The sequence below is a fragment of the Streptopelia decaocto genome (genome assembly GCF_964273445.1).
Source record: "Streptopelia decaocto genome assembly, chromosome: 4".
Lineage (NCBI taxonomy): Eukaryota > Metazoa > Chordata > Aves > Columbiformes > Columbidae > Streptopelia > Streptopelia decaocto.
This window is the reverse complement of record NC_138658.1, coordinates 59780084-59807515: the sequence shown is the minus strand read 5'-3', so window position 1 is coordinate 59807515 and position 27432 is coordinate 59780084. Positions and strand designations below refer to the sequence as shown.

Below are 27432 nucleotides of genomic sequence, written 5' to 3'. Positions count from 1 at the left end.
GTGCCATTTACTCCCTCTTCTAGCTCATTATTGAAGCTATTAAGTGAGATCAGAAGTAATACTAATCTTTGTGTACTGCACTAAATGCCTCCCTTCAAAGTTACTGTTTATCATTACCCTTCATTGTTTGTCATCACCCTTCATTTCAGTCAACATGATAGTTCATTTCCAATTTGATTTAAGTTTGGGAACAGAATTTTGACACATTGGAGATGGGACAAGAAAGGCTAATCAACAATCCAGCAGAGGCTTCTAATTAAGGCTCAATTTAGAGGATCAAAGTTAGGAGTCCTCTACTGCAGCCACAGCGTAAGGTGGAAACTGTCTCCGTAACTTAATTGAGAACACTTTAAGCTCAGTGCTAAAATATGTGAAAGAAAATAGTATACTGCTAAAATTCAGACACGTGACAGAATAGCTTCTGCTCTCTATTCATTAATTTTTTATTACTGTTAAAAAATCAAGTTTGTCTGGCAGACTTCAAAGTGGTTTAATAAATTTGTTTTCTCAATAGCTCAATAGCTCAATAAATTTAGGAGCAGCAGTTTCAAAGACAACTCACAGAATATGTGAGCTGCTATCTCTGGCTGCTTCAGAGACATAGAGCTATATCCTTCTGTTCCTGCACAGTGTAAAATTTCAGGAAAGAGATTTTGATTTTCACAACCCCTTCAAAGTTTAATTTCTAAATTCCATAGTAAATACTATTAAAAATATTTATAATATGTCATTAGGAAACATTGATTCAGTCAGGAAAAACTCATTCTGACAAGATACAGTTCCTCTGATAATAATTAATTCCATGTGACTTAAGGGCCTGACACCAAAGTCTGTTCATCCTTCACCTTAATATAATACCTAGCATTTTATAAAGTGAGGTTGCAAGCTCTCAGCTTAAGGATCAATTACTCTTGGTCTTTATTGACTTGCCAAAAATATCTTTGTCCAAATCCATCTGGATATCTAAGAAGAGCTTGATTTTTCCTGGGAATACCTGTCTTGAACTCATTTGATTACAAATAGTCTGTGTCAGTGCAAATGTAAAAACCCTAAACCTAGTCTGGAAAAAATTTCCCTCTATGTGGAACTGAAATCTCTTATAGTTTCCTACTGATATGTGTTGAACAAAACAAAGGGGCAGCCAAATACAGAAGCTCAGGTTGAGGTCAGGTTATTTGTTAGATATAGGGAGAATTATCAGAGTTAGAAGGCAAGTGCATCCTAAAAGCCACAACATGCAGTGGGTCTAATGGAAATATAATTGCAAGTCCCGCTACTGCAACAAGGAGTGGGTTCGTGAGTCCAGAAATACAACGAGAAGTAGGGTCACAAATCTAGAAATTGAGTTGCCAGAAGAGCTCGAGATTAGCTGCTATAAATGCAGCTTCTGTGAACTTTGAAGCTCTGCATCTTTTGGTATCTGCCTACTTATCTGACATACCCTGCTGTCTTATTGTGGTGAATCTGACTTAACCTCTGAGGCAAATTTTGTTCACTGTTCCCCAGACAGCTTATGAAATATTTTTCCTCCCACTCAGTTTCTCCTAAAACCCATCTCTGTCTCTGTTTTCTGCCATGGAAAGTCACACTTTTTGGCCTTTTTTATATGGTTAAGCATTTTTATAAAAAATTTATTGAGTTTTTATTGCTACTATCTCCTATCTGCCACTCTCCCCCTATTATTGAGTTATGTATTTATTATATCTTTTGTGAAATAGAATTGTATGGTTTTCTGGGAAAAGATTTAATGTCATTTACATTTTCAAAGGCACCTACCAATAACATTTAATGATGTAGAATTATGCATAATAACTCTCGTTCATTAATATCTGTTAATCACGATTTAAGGTGTCCCTGATGAGTTTTACTGTTAGCTGGCCAATGCTTACCTTCTTGCAAGTGAAAGCCTGAGGAGGCTGCTTCAACCAGAGAACATCAACTAATTTGTCAGCTTTCAGTCTTCTGTATAAAACACATAAAGGGTATGTTTGCTGAGACCATGTGTCAGCATGTGTTTTGGGAACAAGCTGGCATATTGTGCTTCATTTCCCGCTTTGTTCCTTTGTATTCAAGGGGATTTTACCTTTCCATTGGAAGATACTTGAGGAAATGCATGCCTGCTGTGAAAGCCTGATTTAGTTTGCATCGCATCTGCACTGTCTGGTTCTGCAATGTGCACTTTGGAATTAAATCAGCTTGTCTGCATCTCTACAAAGCTTTTTTTTTTTCCTAATAAGAATACTTTTCCATTGTGTGTATTTCTGGCAATAGTATGTACATTAAATGTATAAGTGTATTTTTCTGTTTATGTTAAGGTTTACTTATTTTCATTATCGAAGAAAATATCACTTATGTGTATAACGCTTTGGCAGAATAGGTCCTCACCCAGAAAAATTCCCAAAATAATAACAAAAAAAAGGTCCAAGAAAAGAAGTAAACAAGGAGAAAAAATAGATACATTATTAGCTGGCAGTCCAACAAGTGCAGATACTGACCTTGGCAAAAGTAATGTGGATATAGTATTATAATAAATGGGGCGAAAAAAACCCTCCTGTAAGGCCCAAAACAATTGCAGTAGTGCCATCTAGTGTGGCCGGTGTTGCAGCTTTCTGGAAAGGGACAGTAAAGTACTTTCAGCCCATTCCACTTGTTACAATCATCCCCTGACTTCTCAGCCTGCTGACAGGTGAGCAGCAACAGCATTGACAGAAGGTAGAGGAAGAGGCCTGAGGGCTGTTTTGCAGATGCTGATTCTGGCACACATGCCATAAGGTTGTCATTGCTGCTCTAGAATAAATGAGCATCCATAGGATTTTAAAGAAGGAGAAAGATAGCTCTTCGGTCTGTACTCCCATACAAATGTTCCTCTTTTATCCTGCTAAACATGGAATGGCTAAATTATTCTTTCTCACCTACTGCAGGGCAGTTGTTTCATTGTTGGGAAATAAAACATACATTTGATGCCAGAAAAGAAGAGGTACTGCTGGTTTTTGAAGCTTACTGAAAGGGAAGGAAATGACTTTTTGCCTGGTGGCTAAAGGATTTATGTTGAGTAAAGGGTCTGCAAAGTCCTTTGGCTGGGAGTTGAAGAGAAATGAAGGGGAACAGGGATCTGTTCTGTGCACTGATGCTTTGGACTTGGTGGAGCCCTCTCACTGTGACCAGCCTGGGCTTTTCCACTTTCACTGTTAGCTGACTGAACCTCTCTGCTTTAATCCTGAGATATGCAAAGTGCATGGCTTGCCTTTCAGTGTGTGAAGCTGCACAGGGTTTATTTTTGTCTTCAGTATAGAATCTGCTTGTAACAAGGGGAAGAGTGATCGAGCCAGAAACCGTTGTCTGCAAATGAAGCCGGCATCTCCACAGCATCACATAATGCTGTGTACTCGCCTGTCCTCTGCATTCGGTGCCAGAGGATATTGCTTTTCCAGTTGGATTTGCTTGGGGTGCAGCTACAGCGGCATAACAAATTGAAGGTGTCAATTTTTAGCTGCCAAAGTGTTAAGGAAGTTTTAAGTGAAGCAAAAGTCTGGATCCAGGAAGGAAAGTGTTTGATCTTTGCCTCATTACGTAGATACTACATCTGATGCAAATCCACATAGCACTTCTGTTTAAATACTTCTGGCCTGAGCAGTAAGAAGGGTATAAAAGACATTTCAAATCTCAGAAGTGTGCCTAGGAAATAGAAATGGAGGAGGAACCTTCCACTAGTTATTGAGACTGGAGGAAAAAAAAAAAAAAAAAGATAAAAGTAATTTTCCAAGCAGTTCTTGAGTATCTCCTTTCTGTAGAGCTAATATAAGTAGATTACTATTGACTGTCCCAAAACTGGATGGGAGAACTCTCATCAGACATTGGTACTCACAGGGGTCCTCAGTTAAGAATTCATCTCCAAAGATATGAAAAACAGTGAACTGAGAGGTTAGCAGTTGGACTTGTGGAGACCCTCCCCCAGGGACATATATCGTGTTCCCAGTTGAATGGAGGTGCTGATAAAGTGATTTGCCCAGTGTGATATGAAAATATGTAGCAGATTAGGGAATGTATACCTGTAAGGTACAGGGACACCTAGAGTGATAACCTCCCCCCACCCTCCTCATTTTATTCCTTCATAAATGTGTATTTAGAGATCTTTAAAATACACATAGATCTGATTTTCTCATATTATACCCTGCAGCATACAGGCACTTAGCTCCCATTGATTTCAGTACCTAAATGGAAGTTGTAGATCTAAAATTGTCTTTGAGGATGCAGCCTTTAGTTCTTGGTTATTGCTGAAAGCGAGAGTACTTGCCCACGCTTGGTACCTTTTAACGAGCTCAGTTAGCTTCACCTAATAGACTTAACATCTCGCTGTTCCTGGGAATCAATATTCTAGGCCAGATTCTAACTCGAGTCCTGCAATGCTCATAGCTCTACTAACTAATTTTTAAAATGTGAATTGTGTGTGCATATGGAATGACATTATAATTTCCTGCCTTTTGAGTGGCTGGATGTGCAACTTTAATGTTCTCTTAATGTATTTTTAATGAGCTTTCCTAAGGCTTCTGAGTGGGAGAAACATAAAAAAAAAAAATCTATAATGTGGTCTAGACACTACTCAAATGACCCTTTTCCCACAGAAGTAAGAAGCTCAACAGGGAATTCCTCCTCCTGAAAGCTTTGGAAGCTGTGCAGCTTCCAACTTACAAGCATCATGATTGAAGAAATAGGTCTTGTAGGAGTCCAAACTCAGCTGCTACACATATCACAAGACACACAGTGGATGAGGCAAAGGCTGACAGGCTGCTTTATTTTTTACTGTCAGCTATGTATTTATGCACATCACAACCTTCTCCACTCTGTATATTTCAAAGTGCTAAAAAATCATACCAATTGTACTCTGCATGCTCAAAGTGCAGATTTCAAAGGTTCATGACTCAGTCAAATCAAAATCAATTTGCAGCAGAACACTCAAAAGCACTTCTTCTTACTGAGGGCCATTTCTATGCTAAATTTCAACTCTGCTTGATTTTTTTTTTTTTTTTTTTTTTTTGAGACAGAGAGGGAAAAGTTGCAAAAAAATTTCATAATGGTAAAAGTGGTTTTCTTCACTTCTTTTATATGCCAAACAGTTGAACTACATTAATTCAAACAAAATTTCACCTTTTGGGCAGAGACCAAGCCAAGAAAATTTCACTCTGAGAACTGAAAACACAACTGAATTAGCTAACTTGGAAAAGTACATGAAAACTGAAATACTCTGATCAGTAATATTCCTGTTTCACTAGCTTCACTTAAAAGGAGAAACACTCTATATTACTCCATTGTAATAATTGCAGAGAATGGGGAACATACATCATGTTTCATGATAATTTATATTAAACATTTGATAACTCCGTATGTGATGATTTAGTAGCTAAGTCTCAGCTATGTTTTGACATGTAAATTCAGTTCCTCATCATGGTTCTTTCCTGTCCCTGAAGCTCACTAAAACTTGGGGTATGTTGACACTGGGAGCTGCTGTGCAGCGTGGAGGTTTCTGAGCAAGCTCAGAGGTGCAAGCTCAGTTCACTGAAGCAGAGCAGGGCTCTGCGCAGACTAATTGTGGCTCAGCAGGATACATCAGGGTACGTGGAGCTTTCTGTTGCCTTGGCGAGATTGCTTCCTACACTTTATTTAGCTAGCTCAGATACCCTGCACTGCACAGAGAGGCTCTTTGAGCAGCATGAGGGATGCTTCAAAGTGGGTCTGTTTGCCACGGCCGCAGTCAGAGCTTTATAGTGGCTAATAACCACTGGAGTAGTTCTGTCATACTCTGCTGAAAATCAAATGCTTCTCCCCCACCCTCCCACCTCCTTTGCTGGGGGAAGGCAGACAAAAAAGAAATTGTTCAGTACCTACTCTAGCTGCTGGTTCTTAAGTGCAAGTGTGTTAGCTGCCCATTATGAGAGCTTTTGGCTTCTCTTCACTCCCACCACAGTGGAAAAGGAGCTATATCATATTGATATGGTGCAGGAAGCCTGCTCTTAAGGGCTTCTAAATTCTAGGTACCACCAAAGAATTACTGTTATTTGTTATTCCCTGCACTCCTCTAAAATGAGTATTTATTTTAGCAGGTATATTTGAAATCAGAAACAAGATACAGAAAAATTTTAGTACTGTGCTTTTCCAAGGAGCACTCAGACAGAGCACAAAGTCTGTGATAAAATCTGAGATTAAGAGAAACTCAAACTGTTTGGATCTAAAATTTGACCTACTCTGAAGGTTGTCCTATATAAGAGTTTAATTTAGTGACCAACCAAATGTAGATGTTCATGTGCTGCAATAAAATTATTTAAAGAACATGAAATGTGACAATGATCTTTGGAAAGCTAGGTTATAGAAGTGATATTACAAATTTTAGTAATGCTTTAAATTAAGTGTCTTCAATATGCTTAACCTTGCATTAAACTTAGATTTAATAAGACAGATGTGTATTAAGTACTAAATATACTTAAGGGAGCAATCTTGTGTTGGCAGGGGATGGACTCAATGACCTCCTAATAGTTCTCCTCCATCTCTAATTTCTGTGATACTAATTGATTATTAAAACGCTTTTATTGAGGATTGATATGTAGCTATTATATAGTTATTAATCTTACAACCCAACTGATATTTAATTTATACATGATTTTAACACACAATGTCATTTTAGTTTTTAAAGAGTAACCCTGGAACAGTGAATTCACTGAAACATGCTGCTGGTGAATGAGGTTGGCCATTTTGGGGATATTTGAAATTTTTTAATAAAATCACACTTTGCAGGGGTGTACGTTTACAGAACTCTCCACATTAAAAATTCAGTGTTTGCCTCAGCCACCACAATGCTCTGGAAAGACAAAGAAGCTTGTCACAAACAGGTGCATTTCTTTGGTTTAAATACTATGTGTTGGTAGTACTGTGTAATCTCAAAGAACAGCTAAATTTTGAATATTTTAAAGATGATCTGTCTATCTCAATTTTGGAATTGCAAAGAAATTTCCCAAAACTATGAAAGTGAAGAAAACCACGCAGGGGTTTTGAGCACTCAAAATTCATTTCTGTGAGCGTTTGGCTAAGCAAAAAGCAGAAGTTTTGCAGAGCCGTGTTATTAATTCAGCTTGTATATGCCTAGGGCCATGGCTCATAATGGCATTCCTTTCTTTTTAACAGGATTTTCAAAGGACATCCAGAAAGCCATAAGTGCCTATTTGTTGGATGTATTTCTCATACCCTGAAGGCTTTCTTTGATATGGACTGATCTTTTACATTTATGGATGGAAGTTGCATTAGAAAATGCCCTTTGTGAAAACCTGTAATATCTCAAGAGTTGCAAGCATCTGATTTTTGGCTAAGGAAGTATGAAGAATGTCAGAACTCTGAATGCTTTTTAAAACAGGATTTTCAAATAATTAGCAGCAAGCAAAAATATGAATAAATGCAAAACTTCATGCAAATGTATACCCATGCTTGAAAGTTCCTAGTGACTTTAAATGATATAAGGAGCAAGGAGGGAATACTGATCATTTTGTTTGTAGGATTTTGAGGGGTTTGTGCCTACTTTGTGATAAATATTTACATTCAACATATGCCTTTTGATGTCAAAAGTGTAACGACCAAGTTTTGTTTTTCAAGCAGAAGGCTGGAATGCAGATGGAAAGGGCCCTAATGTCTGGGACACATTCACTCATCAGGGAGGAGATCGAGTTTTCAAGAACCAGACTGGTGATGTAGCTTGTGGCAGCTACACTCTGTGGGAGGAAGATTTGAAATGTATCAAACAGCTTGGATTGACTCATTATCGCTTTTCTCTTTCCTGGTCACGTCTGTTACCTGATGGGACGACAGGTTTCATCAACCAGAAAGGCAATTGTTTCTTAAAAATAGAAGGTTGCAGCTTTAATTCAAGGTTATTGCTGCAGTCTGGCATAATTAATCCAGTATGCTATTCTGCAGTGTAGCTTTGAAATTGCAACTTTTTTCAGAGTAATTATGGCATGATTTTTTATAGGTTTGCAACAACTTACTAATTAATATTCTAGATCCCCTTGGATAGCACAATCTTTTGGGATAGGATTAGTATTATGTTTCCTATGTATCTTTTTTGCTTACTCCAGTTTTTTAATTGCAACTCTAAATCATTTTGCTTCATCAGAATGTTTATACTTACAGGGATCCTAGCCATGAGCATATTTTTGGATGGCTTACAATAGACAAGTATCTTATTTGACAAATGCATTTAGATAGTTTATCAGTATACTATGATGTACTGAACCTCACATTGACTATTTTGCACTCAGAAGGACATGCTTTTCCCAGATATTTTCTTTAGCAAAGTAGGGAGGATTCTTCAGACTCAGCTAGGAATTGTGCTTAGCTCTGTAACAAACACAAGACAGTCTCTGCTCTGAAAAGAAGAGTTTTCACAGTCTCAGCAGACAGTGTAAATGTGGAAAGGGATACAGCACATCAACAAGCTGCTCAGATTGCTAGAAGATATACAATTTCTTACACTTTTGACTTGTTTATTTTAATTCCATTGGTATGGACTGGGGGAATGATGAAGGTCACTCACTAGGAAAAATAGGAACTGCAGCTTTGGCTGCAGAATGTGGAGAATGGAAGAAAGAAGAAATAAAGAGAACTGTGAAGAATTAAAGCAACTGAAGCTGAACCAGAAAGGATGGTAAGAATCAAAATAGTTGGCTGAGGTCTCATATACCAGGAGGATAATGTTTCAAGGAGAAAAGAGCAAAGAAGATTTGGATGAACCTCTGAATCTCAGTTTTGCCTCCTGCTCTTCTGAATCTTAGTACTACCAAGAAGATAGATATCTTTGTACTTCTGGGGCAGTGTTTGCCTTGGCAATTCTTTTCTTTGTCTGATTTGAAGACCACAGAGATGGAAGGCTACAAAAGGAAAGGATTTCTTAGAAAATTCTCTTCAGGTTATCCTGATCTGTACTAGGAAGATAGCAGCAGAAGAAATATTTTTCTGCAGAATTTCAGTGATGTAGAGTTTGGCTGTGCAACAGGCAGCAGCCTGTCCTCTGTATCCTGCAGATTACTGTTTTCACCAGAGAGTGGAAGAGCCTTTGTTTCAAGAATTCAGAAAGGCGGGGGCTGGTGAATCTGTCGTAAACAGTCCGACCAGCCATTCTCCCCTGCAGAGCATGACTGCAAAAACCCTGCCAGCATCCCAGAGAGGCTTGAATGGAAGCCTTTCCTTTGCCACCAAAATTTACAATATGTGGCCCACTTTCACTGGCACAGCTTGCCCTTCCCTAGGAGTGTTTTTTGTGGTGTGTTGAATATAAATTGGGCTGTGTCTTTGTGGTTTCTTTGAATATAAAAAGGGCAAGTGTAGAGTCTTGCATCTGGGCAGGAACAACCCCAGGTTCCAGTATAAGTTGGGGAACGACCTATAAGAGAGCAGCATAGGGGAAGGGGACCCGAGGGTCCTGGTGGACAGCAGGATGACCATGAGCCAGCACTGTGCCCTTGTGGCCAGGAAGGCCAATGGCATCCTGGGGTGTATTACAAGGGGGGTGGTTAGTAGGTCGAGAGAGGTTCTCCTTCCCCTCTACTCTGCCCTGGTGAGACCACGCCTGCAATATTGTGACTAGTTCTGGGCCCCTCAGTTCAAGAAGGACAGTGAACTGCTGGAGAGAGTCCAGTGCTGGGTAACAAAGATGATGAAGGGAGTGGAGCATCTTTCTTATGAGGAAAGGCTGAGGCAACTAGGTCTCTTTAGCTTGGAGAAGAGGAGACTGAGGGGTGACCTCATTAATGTTCATAAATATGTAAAGGGTGAGTGTCACGAGGATGGAGCCAGGCTCTTCTTGGTGACAACCAATGATAAGACAAGAGGCAATGGGTACAAACTGGAACACAGGAGGTTCCACTGGAATATGAGGAGAAACTTCTTCACAGTAAGGGTGACAGAGCACTGGAACAGGCTGCCCATGGAGGTTGTGGAGTCTCCTTCTCTGGAGACATTTGAAACCCACCTGGACACATTCCTGTGTAACCTCATCTAGGTGTTCCTGCTCCGGCAGGGGGTTTGGACTAGATGATCTTTTGAGGTCCCTTCCAATCCCTAACATTCTGTGACTCTGTGATTCTTTCCTGTACTGATATTCTTTCAGCTGGGGCTGCAGGCACTGTACAACCCCACAGGAATGCCTACTGAATGAGGTTTGTTATTTAGATGTCAAAAAGGAAGATAGCAAGCAGACATTCTGAATACACTTGGTAAGGAAAGCTAACATTTTGAAAAAATTCAGCTGTAATTTCAGAAAATGTTCTCTTGATCTCCAGTATAAGCAGTTGCCTGATTAATATTATGAACTTTACATTTAGCGAAAGGGCATTGGAGGAACTCCAAGTAGGCCAGCTTTCATTAGGCAGGAGTTCACTTCTCTTGTGCAGTGATCTGTTGAAGCAATTGTAACTGCATAGCATGGAAAGGCCATCATCTTCTATATAAACATTTTTACAAAGAGCATATGAAGAATTAGAAAGCTTAGAGCAATGTCCTTTCAAATAAAATCGTTCACACCAACTGATTCACTACCAATTTCACACCTAAGACATAGGACATTTGAAAACCTTTAAAACTATTCTGTTTCCAGTTTGGTGGGGGTGATATTGTAGGTGTATTGTTCCCAAGATGTGTCAGGTTTTAGGCTAAAATTCACATAGAGTTTGTTTTTTAAGTATTTTTGTACAATTATTTTTACCCTGGGTGTCTTGAGCTGTACAAGTTAGCTGCTAAACTCTGACCATCAGTGTGGAGGGAGATAGAAATAGTAGAAGGGGGTACTGGGTTTGGGAGAGCTTGATGTTATGCCTCACTTCAGCATGAAGGTAGGGAATCAAGATGGGGACAGAAGATGACAGAAAGGAAAAAAGAATGATCCTTTGGTTTCCAGGGACAAAATACTCCTTAATGTCTATAATCCCATAATTTTGGGGTGTCCCCACAAAAGCCTTACATGCACACTTTCTTAGAAGAAAATTTTGTTCTGTGTTTCTTTTCTAGCTGATTCACAGTTATAGCCATAGAAACTAGATCAGGCTATTCTGGAAGGTATGAGACAATATGGAAACTGGACTTGACATTCACATTTTTCAGGGATGTACTTCTATTTCTTTTCATATTCTAACACAAAGTATAAATCTTTTCCAATAATAGTGTTTAATTGAGATGTAAAAAATGAATGATAGCTGGTTGCATTTAAATGTTATAGATTGTACTAAGTAATTTATAATCTGAAAACTAGAATGGGAAATTCTAGTGTCTTCTAGGCAAGCATTACTCTCAATGTGGTAGAACAGGATCTTGTACCAGCAAAAGATTTCTTTTTTCCCTAGTTTAAGCTTGTATAGTTCATCTTGCAGTCCCACCAGTAAACAGTTAACACACCCCCAGTCCCACTGAAGTCAAACAGGTCCAAAAGTAACAGTAAAAAATTCTATTAGCTCCTAATTACTCTTCCAAATTACAAAAATATGATTTTCAAAGTCTAAAATTCAAGTATATTCCTTCCTCTTTTACACAGGTGTGTTCCCAGGAACAGGCAGGTATCTCCTCAGAATTTAGCATGATTTTCTGTGCTGCATTCAGAAGGAAAAGCAAAGTGCCTTTGAGATTCATTGTGAACTACTTTGTAAACAAACTTATTGAGTCTTGCTGTGCTAAAGGATGTGTATTCACCTGTTTGTTTACAAGAACGCACTATATAAATCTGGAGTTCATAACTGATTGCTGCAGTAAATGCTGTCTTTAAAATCCATTTGACAGAAATCCTTATGGTCAGTCATTTGAAGTTAGGATAATCTGAAATCTAATACTGTCTTTTTGAGAAGAAGGTAGTATGGGATTCTGTGTTGGTATTTTTAAATATCAATACACAGTAAGCTGAACCTGAAAATACCAGGGAAGTTATAGTACAATACAGTACAGACATATTTACTAATGAACATGTTTCCTGCTGTTAAGAATAATAATCTAAACAATACATTATGTCCTAAGCATACATTTTGTTAACCTTTGCAACTTCATCTTCCTCCTCCTCTTCCTTTCTGCTGTGTTCTCAGCTTCTCTATTCTTAGTTTCACTACAGAAAGGTCTTGGGACATTTCATGAGCACCTATGTCTTCTTAGGATACGTGGTGGTCCAAGACCCATGACATTTTAATGATTTTTAGGTTTCTAAGTTTCTTGAACACTTCTGTGTATTTAGCTCAAGTCTCTGAAGCAAAGTCTGACTGATATCCACATTCCACCAGCATGATAGAGACCTATTCCTGGCTGGAGCCTCTTAGCTTATCAAGTAATAATTGAAGGCTACTGTTGGCCTTTTCCAATTACCACACTAAATCAGATAGTTCAAGTAAAAGAGCAAGCTAATTGATACTCTTTGAACCAGAGCTTATGATGTGTTTTGCAATATCTAGTGTTTTCGGAAGTCTTAAAAGCAATGTAGTTGTGTCTGGATACAAGCAAAATTTTAAATGCCTGTATAAGAGCTTAAGGTATCCTGATATTTAAACTTACAGTGACGTCTCAGCAGCATAAAAATAGTCCTTTAGGAAACATGTTCGTGTATGCCACTGCTAGATCTGAACAGAAGGTGAATTCCTTTTAAGCCTCTAGAAATAGATCTCGAGCACTGTCCAGCTTTAACAACACATCCAGGAAATTAAAGTTGATCTCTCTCTTATCAAGAGGGGACAAGAAAGGTTGGGAGTCATGAGCTTTTAGAGATGTGAGATGTGAGATAATTCCTTCTTGCTGTTAGAGGGACTGAGCAGTTTGTAGCAGTGGCAGTGTAAAAAGAAGACAGTTGGTTTCTTGGATAAACTATTCCCAAGCCATTCAAGTTGGTGGCTAAAGAGACCAGTGTCCTAAACTCCATCTAAAATCTAGTAGACCCTAATGAAAATCCTCAAATGTCATGTAGACCTGGTAAGATATCTGAGCTAATGAGAGAACCATTGAATTCACAGCATTGAAAAATATTGAATGCATTGACAGTATCTTCTTTGTCTTGATGCCGGCACACACAGATATGGGAAACAGAACATTCTAGAGAAAACAGCTTGCCCACCTAACCAAGTTCAAATCATAAAAGATCAGCTTGGTTACCTCGCTGTGTGTGGCACTGAATTTTTTAAAAGACACAGTTCTCAAGGAAAGAAATGCATTCATTAGAACAAATCTACCTGTCAGGCTCTCAAGTGTCAGGAATTTTCCAAGACGCTTTCAACTTGTACATGCAGCCAGGCTGCCATTCAGGCATTTAAATGAAAGGATTATGTTTTCATGTGACCAGCACCCATCAGAATTGTGTTTCTCCTGGGGAGATGCTGTCCACTGATCTATTTTGAAAATTTGCATCCTCATTTCATTTTATGTGCCTGGTTGGAAGATTTTGTGTGCTGAGCATTTTTGCCAACTCTGGGGTCTTGTAACAGTAGTCAGCGTGCAGTTAAGAGGAAATATTTGCATCTCATAACAGAAGATGTGCAGTGAAGTTTCTTCATGTGTTAAAATGTAATGAAGTTATTAAGTTAACCCTTCTTTGTTTCTTGTAATATTTTCAAGAGTCAATTACTACAGCAAAATCATTAGTAACCTAGGAAATGCCATCCTGTTCCCTATATCACTTTGTCTCACCTCAGTCCTTAGAAGATGAAAATGACTGGAGATCTGAAAAGATCATTGAGACCTTTGATATTCATGTAAAGTATTGCTTCAGAACATTTGGAGACTCAGTGATCACTATTAATGATCCTTATGTTGTTGCTATAGGTGGTTATGAAAAATGTATAGCCCCAGCATCGGTATCAGAGATTACAAGGCAGCTTATAATGTGATAAAAGCTCATGCTAAAGCTTGAGACAGTCGCATATTTGAATAAAACAATGTGAACTTTTGTCTATAACTTTGAACTTGGATTAGTAGAACTTCTACAAATTCTGTAGGAGACCAAAAAGCACCTGAAGGGTACCTGTCCTTTACCTTGGATGGGTTTGTCAGGACAATATTTACTGATGGTGAATATCCAGCCATCATGAAGTCCTGGATTTCCGCAATGCATTCAAAGCAGGGTAACTTATCATCAAGGATTCTGGAATTCACTAAAGACGTAAAAATTAGGATCATGGATACTGATGACTTCTTTACTCTGAACTATTAAAATTAAGACCAAGAAAATGCAGACAAGAGACTAAATGTTTTAGTGGACTGTGAAGCTGAGCAAATAATGGATCCTTCTTGGTCTGTTGCAAGTGGGAGTTTATGGCTGGCTGTAGCACCACGCAGTTTGCACTGACTTCTGTGTTGTATCAAGAAGAAACCTAAGGCTCACAGGACCATTTTACTGCTATTAACTGGCTGATGATCTGAGAATCCAATGTGTAATATTGACGATTTCTTTTCTTTTTTTTTTTTTTTTTTCCGAAGAGCCCATCTGGATGGCATAAGACATTGTGCAAAATATAAATAAACAAGTCACCTTGGGATTCTTAGTTCAATTTTGGCATGCTGGCTATGAAGAGTAGAAGTAGAAGCCTTAGTATTTTCCTATTGACTTTGTACTTGATAGCTATTTTACAGTTTGAAATGACACACTGGTGCTTTATAATCTTTTGAACTGCAAAAATTATCTTTCTGATGCCAGCAGTAAGGCTTTCCTGGCATGCATCTACTCCTGGCAATGGAACGTGTGGTGACTGCCAGTGCCAAGGGGTTAAGGAGCAGTGACAATAAGCAGATGCTAATACAGGAAAGATATTTTAGTCTTCTCATTAAAATAAGTCATTTCACTGTCTTCATGGATATTTGCACAGTTTTGCTTTTCCATTGTTAGTCATGAAAGGTCAGCTCATGGAAAATTAAGTTAATAGGGTCAGTGCAATTTGATGAAAACTAGTTTTAGTTTGTAGCTTAGAAAAGATAGAGGGTAATGCATCTGATTTTATGGGCTTTCTTACATCTGTTCTGAATAAAACTCCTACTCTCTTTTTCTAGGACACATGTGATAACTCTATAATTTACATCACTGAGAATGGGTTTTCCCAAAGTGACCCTGCTCTACTTGATGACAGTCAACGATGGGAGCATTTCATGCTGGTTTTACAGGAAATTTTAAAAGGTACCATTTTAAATGACGAGAGATCAATTGTGCAAACTTAATATCATTTTTTGGTGCTTATTTGCATTCAGCAATGGCCAATGATTCTGGAAGTTCAAACTCATGTAAATCAGAATGAATTGATGTGATTAGAAAAAAAAAACCAACCAACCACAAACTGTTTAGCTGAAAGAAAACCAAGTAATTTTAAACTTGCTCCCTTGTCTATGGGTGGAAACAGATTAAAAGGTGCTCCATACAAACACTTTTTCTAAACTCAGTTTTGTAGAGCCATCGCTGTTTGTTAAGCACAGCAACCACATTGGTCTTCAAAAGTGCTCATCTTTCATACTTCTCCTTGTGAACAATGTAAATTTGAGTGCACCTGAAAACCTGGCCATTATATCTCATAATATCCTTACAGAATATGACCTCCGATACACAATGAGGTCTGTGTAATGATTCTTTCCTGTACAGGGTCATAAGTCATAGCTCAGCTTCTGCCTTTATGTCAAGATGGCCAAAAGTGTTCAGCACTGGTGAAGCTCTTTTTTTTAAAACGATGCTTTACCATTAGTTTTTACAGAAACAAAGTTGGCCCCGTTTCTGGAAATTCTTTCCCTACCTTCCTTCTGTTGGTGGTATTCTCTGAGGTAGTTTACAGGGATTACATCTTGCTGTGTGTTAAATCCATCAGCTGTCAGGCACTCTATGAAGAAATGCCAGTAACATTATCATGTAACTTTTCGCCTGCTATGCTTAGTAAACAGTTTGTTAAGGCCACTCCATATATAGTGACCCATGAATGAGCAACTCATTTCAAATTTTCAGCACAGATATCCTGCAAAGCAGGATATTCTAAAATGTTCACTTTATTGAATGCTTAAATGCTTAACTATTTATTAAGTGTTATGTGAAGCAGAACAGTTTAATTGCTCTGCATACAGGGTCTACTCTACAATAATCCCTCATCTTTTGAGCTAACTTTAGAAATTACTAGTATGGGCTTATTCATGCAATGAGCTCTGGGTCATGACAGGGGCCTGTGTGGGCTCTGCTGAGGGATTTGGGCATGCCTACTTATTTTTTTGTCTAACCAATAAATAAATATGCTTAACTACAAAGGAGAGTATATCTACAGCCTGTTATTGCACTTATTAGCAGAAATATTTTAATATGTTACAATTGGATTGATAATATCCTCTTTTATCTTTTTGCATTAAAAAACCTCCTAGCTTTTAGAATACATGCTTTCACTAATTATGTTAATTTTGTCAGCCAAAATTTTCAAAATAATAAGGAGATTCCCTTTTCAGGACCTTGGGTTTTAGAAAGAGCTATGCTCTAGTACTCTGAAAAACAGATACCTCAATGCCTCTCAAGCTAAGTCACAAAAATGCGGGTGTCCAAAATTCCTAAAATTTTTACTATCACCAGGACTATTTCAATTACAAGATTTTGAAGGGCAGGATCAATCCTGAGTTGGTACAGCAACTTTTACCCACTAAGAATGTGGTCACATAGTATGGATAAGTGATAAAATCACTGTATGTTACGTCTACACATTATTTTTAGAAAAATATTTTGATGCTGTCAGAGAAAATTGAGATTTTTATTTTTTTGGGCAGTGCTAGTTAATAAGGCCAGGAGGAGCAATGTAAATATGAACTAGGAAATAGAGAGTGAACAGCATGCAGCTACAATGAATATATCATATTATAGCTATTATAGATTTAAAACAGTTTTTAAATGGGTACAACTACTGCCATGTTGCTTCTGAACTATATGAATAGATAAAAGCATCAATATTTTAATAAATGTGGATATACATATTTAGCATCTCTACAGAGCCATAAGCATGCATGGTGCTTTACAGATAAATGAAAATGATGTCTTCTTACCCCAAGGAACTGAAAATCTAATTTAGATACAATGCATGAAGAGATGATGAACAGAAAGCTGGATGAGAGGTAAAAAGAGAACATGGATCAGAGTAGTGAAATGCTTTTTACTATGGTTGCTCTTCCTTAATTTTATGTAATGTATGTTAAGGATGACATCTAGACCAAAGATCAAGGCTGCCAATAAAAAGGTAATTGAAACTACTTAGTTTTGAAAAGTGGAACCTTCTAAAAGAAGTAATGGTTTTATAAAATCTGTGGAGGAAAGCAGTGCAAATAGTGTGTAAACTATTGCCAGAGGCAGCTGCTGGAGAAGAGCAATGAAGTTATTCCATAATCTGGCTGGTAGAAGATTATTAATAATGCTGATGGGGAGTAAAGAATGAATTAGATGAATTTTAGCTTGCAAAGGCCTGCAAGAAGTAGGCACTGGGAAGAGAGTTGAACTCAGTAGGAATAGAAAGCAAAGAAGTTGAGAATGATGTGATGTGATGTGATACGGGCAGAGGCAAATAAGAAGGAGATGAGCAAGAATAAATGTGAACAAGCAGGACTAGATTTGGGAGTAAATAGAAAACATACGAGCATTTAATTTGGAGTCAGTCAGAAGGTCAACAGTAAAAAATGCAGGGCAAATAGAAGAAAGTATTGCAAGGAGAAAGGGATGAGTAAAGCTTAAGATTCAGATGGTGTTAATTTTCTCCTTAAATATGCTTGAATGAAGCAGAAGAGAAAATGAGATACAGAGGATGCTGACTGCAAATGGGAAGTGCAGAGCAGAACTTAAATTGACAGTAAGCAAGGTGATACAGCTAAGAGGATTTTTTAAAAAATGCACTTTAAGTTAAATGCAATGCCTTCTGGACAGCTTTTTCTGTCCTTTTTTCCCCCTCAGACTTCTAAGAGCTGTTATAAAACCTTTTATATATTGTCATCACTGTGTGCTTTGACCCTCCTCTCATGAACTAACTGTTTAGTCTGTGTCATAGATACATACAAGCCTGTTTTTGCTGCATTCCCATAAAACAGTGAGGTTATAATACAATACTGTAGTCCATGAAAATATGATTTATTGTTAAATTAAATATGGATGTCATAATGTGAGACCCTCAGGTCAACTATGAGCTTGAATGTTATTGAAAGAGCTGGAGCAGCAGCTCTGTTTCTTCGTTGCCACTGACAAAAACGCCTCTACAAATAGAATATAACAATGCAGACATCTTAAAGAGTCTCTGAGACGTACTGTCCCTGGCATAACATTGCCATGTGACATTTTCAAGAACTATAAATACATTGACTGCATTACAGTGTAAAAGTTAAGAAGCTTTGCAGTAGTCACTGCAGAAGCATTAAAATCAACTGAATTTTTTGTGAATGCTATGAAAGGTTCAAAGGTTTAAAAAAAAATGCAATCCAATCAAAATAAAAGACAAAACCCAAGAAAACAAACAAAAAAAACCCTAAAAACATAAGATATAACTAGCATAGGACAATGTCTTTATCAGATTTTTAATATAGTTTTTAAAGGTCCATAATACATAGGTATGATTTCACAAGATCCCAGTTAAATACCAGTTTTATAACTGCACATTTATTACAAGCATAGCCACACAAACTTTCACAGTGGAAATGTCTGATATCACCTATAGACAATAAAAATGACCACTTCATAGCAATATTTTCTTGTTAATGGAGGTTTATACCTATTTTTTCACATTAATCCTGTAATGTGAATGTTTTAAACTGCAAAAGTGAGCATTTTTGTTTTTCAACTCTAAAGCACCGTTTTTTGAATGTTAAATTATGAAGAAACATTTTCTTTCTCTAAAATGCTCTGTAATCTGCCTTCAAAAGTATCTTAAGTGAAGATAACAGAACACCCTTGTGAGCTCGTGTTGGGAAAATCTCTCTTCTATGGGAACAAGGGTAGTAAGAGCCTGGTCAGTACACCAACAGAAGAGGATCATCTCTGTGAAACAAAGAGATATGTCTGGTTTTCTTGCTTGCCCATGTCTTGATTTCAGTTGAAAATATGAAAATAAAAGCAAAATTATGCAATAGCTGCTAGATGTCTGCGGGCTGATCAGATGGTGCCTGGTCAAAGGGCTGCAGAAGATATGAGAGCAGTGTTAGAAAGACGGTAGCAAGACTGAGTGTTGCAGCAGTTTGTTCAAGTTGTAGGTAATCTGGATGTATGCAGTGTTTCCTCACACAGTACCCAAGATGTGCTTTGACTGAAAAGCAACCAGACCCCAGACCCCAGTGAACCGTTAGTTTGCAAAATTGTTAGCAACTGCGACACAAGAACAGTTCCTGCTCTGGAGAGGAGAGATACTGTGTGGGAGGTTTTGTGGCTACTAGTTACCTCAGGGAGGATAACCTGAATATTTAGGCACTATAGATGTTGTACTACTGCTGGATAGCTTGTGATTAAGTCCCAACTAAAACCCTCTTTGGGGTACTACTTTTATTATAGACAGAGGCTTTATTTGTTCAGATAGAAGTACTACTGTATTGTTGAAGCAAAATTCAGGAGTCTTTCAGCTTTGCTACTGGTTCCCTCAGCTGTGCAAACTGAGACTGGGCATCTCAACCACTAACCAGTCTCTGATCTCCAAATCATATCTATGTGGCCAGAAAGCTTGAGGCAACTATTACTCACCTGCACATTAGAGATTTCCCTCAGGAAATGATTTGTACATATAAAACATAATCCCTACATCAGAAGTAGTTACTGTAGTTTTTTTTTATTCTGCTTTTGTATTGTACAAGATGAAAGATAATGGCAACTCCACTGGAAAAAAAAAAAACCCTTACAAATAAAAAGGAGAGATTTTGGCCTATATGATGAATAAACAGACTTTTATGAAAATTGCAGTTCAAATTTGTCAGATGTGAATTGCACATAACATTGTTGGGTTTGATATCAGTTCTAAGTGACATGCTTAATTTGGAGTTACCTTTCAGGAGAAGATGTACTAAATCCACAGAGACACATCATAAAAAAATATTGTACTAATGTTATGTCTTTGAGACAGGTTTTAATTTAAATCTCCCTCTTTTGAAGATAATTCAGTTTTAATAACTCAGGCCCATTATGTGCATTCTAAATGCCTTTGCTAGGATTATATACAGGATATCTCCTAGCCGAAACTACGTTAATATATAATACAGTTTGGTGAAGCTTTTCCATATAGGCGTACATCTTTCCTGGAGTTGAGAGATAAGTCCAGTTTATTAGAATAAACATGTGTATTTAGATACCTATCACTTCTTAGTCACAGATTTCTATTCCAGAAAATGAGATTTGGCATCTTCATATACAACAGGAAACATATTTCTTCTTAGGGCAGAGCTCATTACCAGAAATATTATGAAAATTGGTTCAAAATGTATTAGAGAATTAGTAAGAAAGCTATTAAATGTAGTAGTGCTGGTACAACTTTTATCTCAGGATGTTCCTAAATGATGATTCCTGAGTATATTCAATGGGAAGTATTCATGCCCTGTTTCTCGTCACTTGGTCTAAATATCTGCTGTTGACCATTTAAGTAGATGGACCTTATGTTCATTTGACAGTTACTGAAGAATGGATCTTTTCCAAGACGTGTTTAGCAGTGCGAACAGGAGAATGAATGAGAAAGGAACCTTAGTTAGGGTGCACTGTGTTTAAAAAAAAAAAAAACAAATCTCCATGTTGAAGTGCTTGGATAGCTAATATATTGCTATCCAGCTTTCAAACTGGTTATTTTTCATGATGTTTCTGTGATAATAATAGCTCATCATTTGATTTCATGGGAGTTATTGTCATTCTAAAGGGCTGAAAATGATGTAAATGCAGCTGTACAGGGAATATTACAATGTCAAATGAGGCAGTGTCATTGCAGTTCTATGTATTCAATGCTACAATGTCAAGATAAAAGGAAAGAAACCATATTGATCAATAGAGCAGAGTATCAGAAGTGATCGGATAAAATGCAAACAATGCATTATCTCCTATAAAGCCTTATTAAATGAAAATACAACTTTCAGGCTACAACGGTGCATTGAATTTTAACTCACATATGTCTGAGTGTTTAAAGACACTGCAGTTTTTACTGAGCAAGTATAAGTTCCTTCAATGCATTAACACATACATTCAATATGACCTACTTTATAATTGCTGTGGGAGTTTGCCTTTGCATTTTTTGATAGCTCTCTGTTCAGATTCTCAGCCATAGCATTGCATTAGTTTATTTGCAGTGAATCAATTTTGCTAAAGAATCTCCCATTTTTATATAAAGAAACACTTAGCTTCATTACACAGGGAGTAAAATATCTCAATCTCAATTTTAAACTAGGGAAATTGAGGTAGCACAAGTTCAGTGCAATTTAGCTAAGGTCAAGGAATACTACCTGGATTTTTCTGCTCTCCTGTTCTGATTCCGTGTGTGCAATGTCACATTCCTGCTCCAAACAAACACATTTTGAAACAAACATTCATATCAGAGAATATGAAGATCTACATGAATGCACGGTGCACATTTATCAAAAACACTAATGGGAAAGTCATCTACTGAACTCATATAGTAACTGGAAATTAAATACAAAATGTTACTCTTTCAAATATATTAAAGATCCTTTGTGAGGCAAGTCTGGTGTTTGAACAGAAAGATTTTTGAGGAGTTAATAATTCTATTATACGGTGGAATAATTTGCCTAGCAAAAAGGTGGACGATTATGTTTCTGGGAAATGAAAAATCAAACCATCAAATAGTAAATTAAGTACAAGGCACGATTCCTCTATAAGAATGCTGCATCTATCTGAATACAACACAATTTAGAATACATCAATTGGAAAAAGAACCCATGTTTTACTTCTTCATGCTAGGGTAACAAAATACCAGCTACATGAAGTTTTCTAGACTTCACTAACAATTTACCTTCAGAAAAAAGTAAATGTAAGAAAATGCAGTTCTTAAAAAGAGTATTAATTTTGTCATGTTCATGAATGCTTGAAAAGAAATTGCTTTTACATTTAATTTTCTTGAAATAATGTAACAGCTAAATGTATTTTTCTTGTTATTCCCTGAGAGGAGGAAACCTCTGTTGGTGCCACTATTTTATTTTGGAAAAGTAACACCTGAAAGTAAAGATCTCTTAATATTTATAGCCATTCTGTATTCTACTCTCCAATTGTGCATCCTGGCACATTTACACAGTGTAAAAGTGGCTTGGAAGCAGCATAATATAGGGGTTTTTTTACTATCTTGCATGGGAAATAAAATCTGGAGTGAATTGGACTTGCATGACAAACATTTGCTCATGTTGGGCTCAAGGGGTTAATTGCCATTTAAATGAAAGAAGGAATGCCCTGCAATGGCTGTTTGCAAAACAAGGGAAGAATGTCTGGAAAGGTTCCTTCTTCTATATCCCATACCATATCTCATCTGTGTTTCAGGCATTAAGAAGCCTTTAAGATACTTCCATGTTAGTTTTCCCTTGTTTGTAATCCCTTGGTGACACCAATAGGTTAGGCATAGCAGACTTTTGAGTTCTTATAAACACTGACTGTCTCCTCAGCTAAAGTGCAATTTTTGCTGTTGATGTTCTTTGTGTTGCCTGAGTTATTGGAATTCAGGCAACGTTAGTATGGAATGATAAAGTTTATATGGATATTAGCAGGGGCCATGGGAGCTTTAGTAAAGGGCTTAAGCAAAAAAGAAAAGCTTTGATTTTTCAGAAAGGATCAAATGTAGTTCATATGTGCCTTAGGTATTTGAATGTTTCTAAAAAAAAGTCAGATGGTCAAAACCAACAACAGTACTTAGAACTCTCTTTTGTTGAAAGTGTAAGAAATTATATGAAGCATAAGTTTACAAAAAGTGTTCAAAATTACATATTTTTAAATATCATGTGTCCTTTCCAATAAATTTTTTACTGATTACTTGCATGATTAAAAAAAAAAAATAAGAAAAAAGAAAAAAAAAAAAGAAAAAGGCAAAAAAATGCTTGTGCTACAGTGAATACAGGGTCAGCACTTATAGTGAAGAGCTCATGCAGTATATTTTGTGCCTGGGCTAATACCTTCACAGTTGTAAGTAGCCTCCTGCTGTAATAACTGAAGCTGCCGTGCACTTTTCAATTTTATTCCTCAGTCACTGTGCGGTGTAGAAATCCAATCTAAAGATCAAAAAGGAATGAATAAGCATGGCTGAATGCAGAGCCAGAGACAAATGCTTTAGTCCTTGCAGAAGGGGGGAAGAGAGTGCTTTTGGCTTCCATAGCTTCTGAATGTCATTCGAAAGCTCTCTTGGACTTGCACGCCTTTTATATCCGCAACTCAGACTGTCGCCTCTGATCTCAGCAACCAGCTTTATGCTTGTCTGGCAGTCTTTTTCTCATGAGCTACCCCAGCAGTTATGATCAGCTGGGTGCATAAGTAAACAGTTCTCAGCTTCTACATCCTGCCTTTTACTCAACATCTTTATAAGCTTCTTAAAAAAAGAAATACAGTTTGTGGAGCCAGACTAGGGCAAAATCATCAATCTCCTCTTTCAGGTGTTGGCTCTGCGGGGTGGGCATTGGCTTGAATACCGGATCTGCATCCTGAGATTTCAGTAATTCAATGCTTTTTTAATATAAGCTATGATATCAATTAGGGTCATGAAATCCCCTTTCCTTTTCTATTCTTTTGACTGTTTGGGTTTTTTCTGTTCTTATTTGACTAACATGGCATTTCTTGTCTTTTTCATTCCCTGCTTGCCTTAGCACTGCTAGTCCTGTGTTTTCCAGCAGGCAGATGCTGATTCTCCTCATCCATGTGCAATCCCAATGAAATTTTCATTTTCCATATTTTATAGTCTGCTGCTATTCACCTTTCTAAACACAGGCAATAGGAGTCCAAGGGAGGAGAATTCACTAACCTCCTGGGGAAACTAAAAATGATAATAGTCTTGCACGTCAGTCTTTAAATGTCCTTTGCCCATTCCACGCTCCCCTCTGCTACTCTTTAAGTATTTAAATCTGCCCCCTACCAGTCAGACTTCCTCACCAGATGGTGCCTTCTGACTAGCTCTGCCTTTCTTCAGAGGATGAATAAGTACAGCAAAGAGCATAAGGAACTGGTGAGACAGCTTCTGGAATATTTCATCAGTGCTAGTGTCCACTTTTTTAAAAGGATGGTGAAAAATGGGAGAGAGTTCATGAAGGAGCTGCAAAAATGATTTGAGGGCTGGAGAAAATGCCTTACTGTGGGACTCTAAAAGAGCACAATCTGTCCAGCTTATCAAAAAGAAGATTGAGAGGTGACTTGATTACAGTGTACAGGTACCTTCATGGGGAAAATACAGTAGGTACTAAAGGGCTCTTTAATCTGGTGGAGAAAAGCATAAAAAGAGCCAATAGCTGGATGCCAGACAAATTCAAATGAGAAATCAGACACATTTTTTAACAGTGGAAGCGATTAAACATTGGCACAAATTATCAGGAGGACTGTATTCTGCACCTCTTACCTTCACGTCAATGCTGAGTGTAGTTTGGAAGATGGGCCTTAGCCAAACACAAATTTCAGATACATTCAAGGGAAACCAGTGAAATGTAAGAGCTCATGATTTACTGAGGGTCAAACTAGATGGTCTTATGATCTCTTAGTTTTTAATTCTATAAATTTAAAAGTGCTGGCTACAAGGACTGTCCATAAGTCAGGAAAAGCAAGCTGATCTGAGTTGTACCCTTGGAATATTAGACACTGGTTTTGTGGAAGTAGATCTGTATGAATAATTATTTTATTGGCCTAAAGACAAATGTAAATCAAAATGTAAAAAAAAAAAAAAAAAAAAAAAAAAAAAAAAAAAAAAAAAGAAGGAAGGAAAAAAGAATGGACTTGTCCAGAGTATAAAGTTTTAATATTTAGATTATTTTAAATTATTATCATTTTTTAAGTCAGGACAGTTTGAAAATGTATACCTCATTTTGTAAAGAAAAGCCAAGCTGTTTCTTTGGGGAGATTTTTAACTTGAATGTTTATACTTTCCCCAAATCTTTTCACATTGCTTTTTTTCTGGCTGAAAGAATTCTACCCATCTCACACAATAATTGCATTTACAGTATGCTTATTTCCAATGAGCAAACCACCCAAGATTTATCCAGAAAAACAGGGAAACACGTTCCACACTAATGCTCATTGGTTGTTCTCACTTGTTCTCCTCTCTGAGAATCATTATCATTTATGCAGGGAGTGATAGGTTTTTAAATGATGTAATCATATGTAGGTGTGAAACGGTAATGGCTTTATCTTTAAAGAGAAAGATTTTTTAAAAGGTTAATTATATTCCACAAACTGTTTTAAAAGTAGAATGTTAATATTATTGTAGGACTCGGACTTGGAAAGCAATTCCCCCGTCTAATATATGCCATTTAATTCCAATATGCTTCCTTCTTTTCTTCCCATTATTGTTACTGTTTCCAAGTCCCGTGCTCGCTAATTTCTCTCTTTCTTTTCTGTTTATTCATGCAGCTGTCAGTAACCATGTTTCCTCTCCTCCAGCCACAGACATACTTGGCATATTTATCTTTTCTCCAAGTCTTAACTCATGATTCATTTTTTCTATCTTTTGATCGCTTCTGTTTTTCTTTCAACTTCATTCAATTTCTCACTGTCTCTCCAAACAAATCATAGACAGAACATGAGACCATACTAATAACAAGTGTTGCACGGTTGTGATTGCTGATCTGACAGGCAATACGTGTTTCAAGCAAACTCCAATGCAGTTTCAGCCAAGGAAAAGACAAGGAGCAGTCTCAGGTCTAAGGCTGAGGAAGAAACAGAGGAAAAAATGTAGCCTGATGTGGAAGGCAGAGTGGGCTGTAGCGTGGCTTAGTACCCGGAGCAGAAAGACAAAGATCTCAGGAGTGTGGTCAAGGTAGGTCAGAAAGAAAGGAGAGGTTAGGAGAAGGGGAGTGTGGCAGCAATGAACCTTGGCTACATAAAAGTTGGAAACTCTGCTCTAGCCATAATAAAATATTAGGTACAGGAATTTTATGAGATTTTAGCTACCTGGATCTTAGGAGATGAATTCTCATGCTTCCTCACGTGTTTTACTGGTATTATCTCCTCTTTTTTCAGTACCATGAAAATAGCAGTAGTAGAAGTTGTAGTCATACTCTTTATCTCACCAGCTGCAGCCGTGCACTCCTTGTTTTACATGTATTTGGATAACATTTCTCTCTTTACGTTGGGAAAAAAAAAAAAAAGGCCCCACATTAGTACAGTCTTTCAGTCTGAACCACCTTCTCTTTTTTCTGTGGGTCACAGACCCTCAGGATTCAGTCTGGACGTTCCTTCCCTCTGTGCATTTTCCCATGTAGAAGGTTATCCCCCAGAATTTTATAAGTACTCAAGGAGCAGTTCGTCCTAGACAGCTGGATAGCAAGGATGTGTGGAAAATAGGAAGCCCTTTCCATATACTGAATGTAAACCAGATGGGGAAAATATTGAAGTTGGAGATTAGAGTCCTTAATTGAACAGCCCCCAGTCATAAAAATTTCTCTAACATGCCAACATGCTGTTACTAGTATGTGAGGAGTGATGGTTTATTTTTTACTGTGGTATCAATTTTTCTTATTACTCTTTTAAAAGTCAGCTGTATTCAAAAGGCTCAAACGTGTATGTGTCTCTTCACTGACAGCCAGTCTGAGCCTGTTGCCAGAGTTTGTGCCTGTTTTCCATTTATTCTAAGTGTCTGAATAATACAGACAGTGTATTCTGTGCATGTTCTGTAACTGGAGGTGGCAGTGTTCTGCTACATCCTTTCCATAGTCAGGTTTAGTCATGGAATGTCCATTTTAATTCTCTCAGTCTTCATCTATTGCTTTTAAATAAGCAAAGTATGTGTACCTGTTTGAAAGTTGCAATAGAGAAGATTAATATGATACGAAAAATGTCTTTACTTAAACAAAAAGGTTTTCCAGAACCTTAGTTTTATTAGTTTGTAAGCAATGTTTGTTACGTACAAAACATAGTGTGAGATAATGTCAGTTCTGTGTGCAACAAAGGCAAACTGTGTTCTGACACAGGAGACATCCCTCTTTGTCATGGGTAGCTGGAATTACGAATATGCTGCATGGTTGCTATAGTTATGCAAAAGATTTCAGAAAGAAAAGCAAGCTAAACACTGAGAAAAAAAAAACCTTGTTCTAGCCCTCTATTAGTAATAACCACAGTCCTGCTCCATAGGTGACCTTAGCCATTTGGGTTTTGGTTTTGGGGGTTTGTTTGGTTTTTTGGTTGGTTTGTTTGTTTGTGGGGGTTTTTTGTTTGGTTGGTTTGTTGTTTTTTTTTTTTCTGAGGGTGAGAAGCAGTTTACTTTGTGGAGCAATGAGCACTTTGCTAGTCCTGCAGAATTTGAC

At 37.5% G+C, this 27432-nt stretch overlaps 1 protein-coding gene across 1 annotated transcript in view; it reads left to right on the top strand.

The window, feature by feature from the left end:
• LOC309439508 (cytosolic beta-glucosidase-like) overlaps positions 1 to 15204 on the top strand; it is a gene marked incomplete at both ends in the record, with an annotated part of 35212 nt that extends 20008 nt beyond the window's left edge. Inside the window, 7 exon segments of the mRNA XM_082052175.1 lie at positions 3414 to 3463; positions 3467 to 3476; positions 7639 to 7866; positions 12564 to 12637; positions 13689 to 13833; positions 14214 to 14317; positions 15040 to 15204. Coding sequence (XP_081908301.1) covers positions 3414 to 3463; positions 3467 to 3476; positions 7639 to 7866; positions 12564 to 12637; positions 13689 to 13833; positions 14214 to 14317; positions 15040 to 15204 — 776 coding nt within the window.
• Positions 15205 to 27432: the final 12228 nt, after the last annotated feature.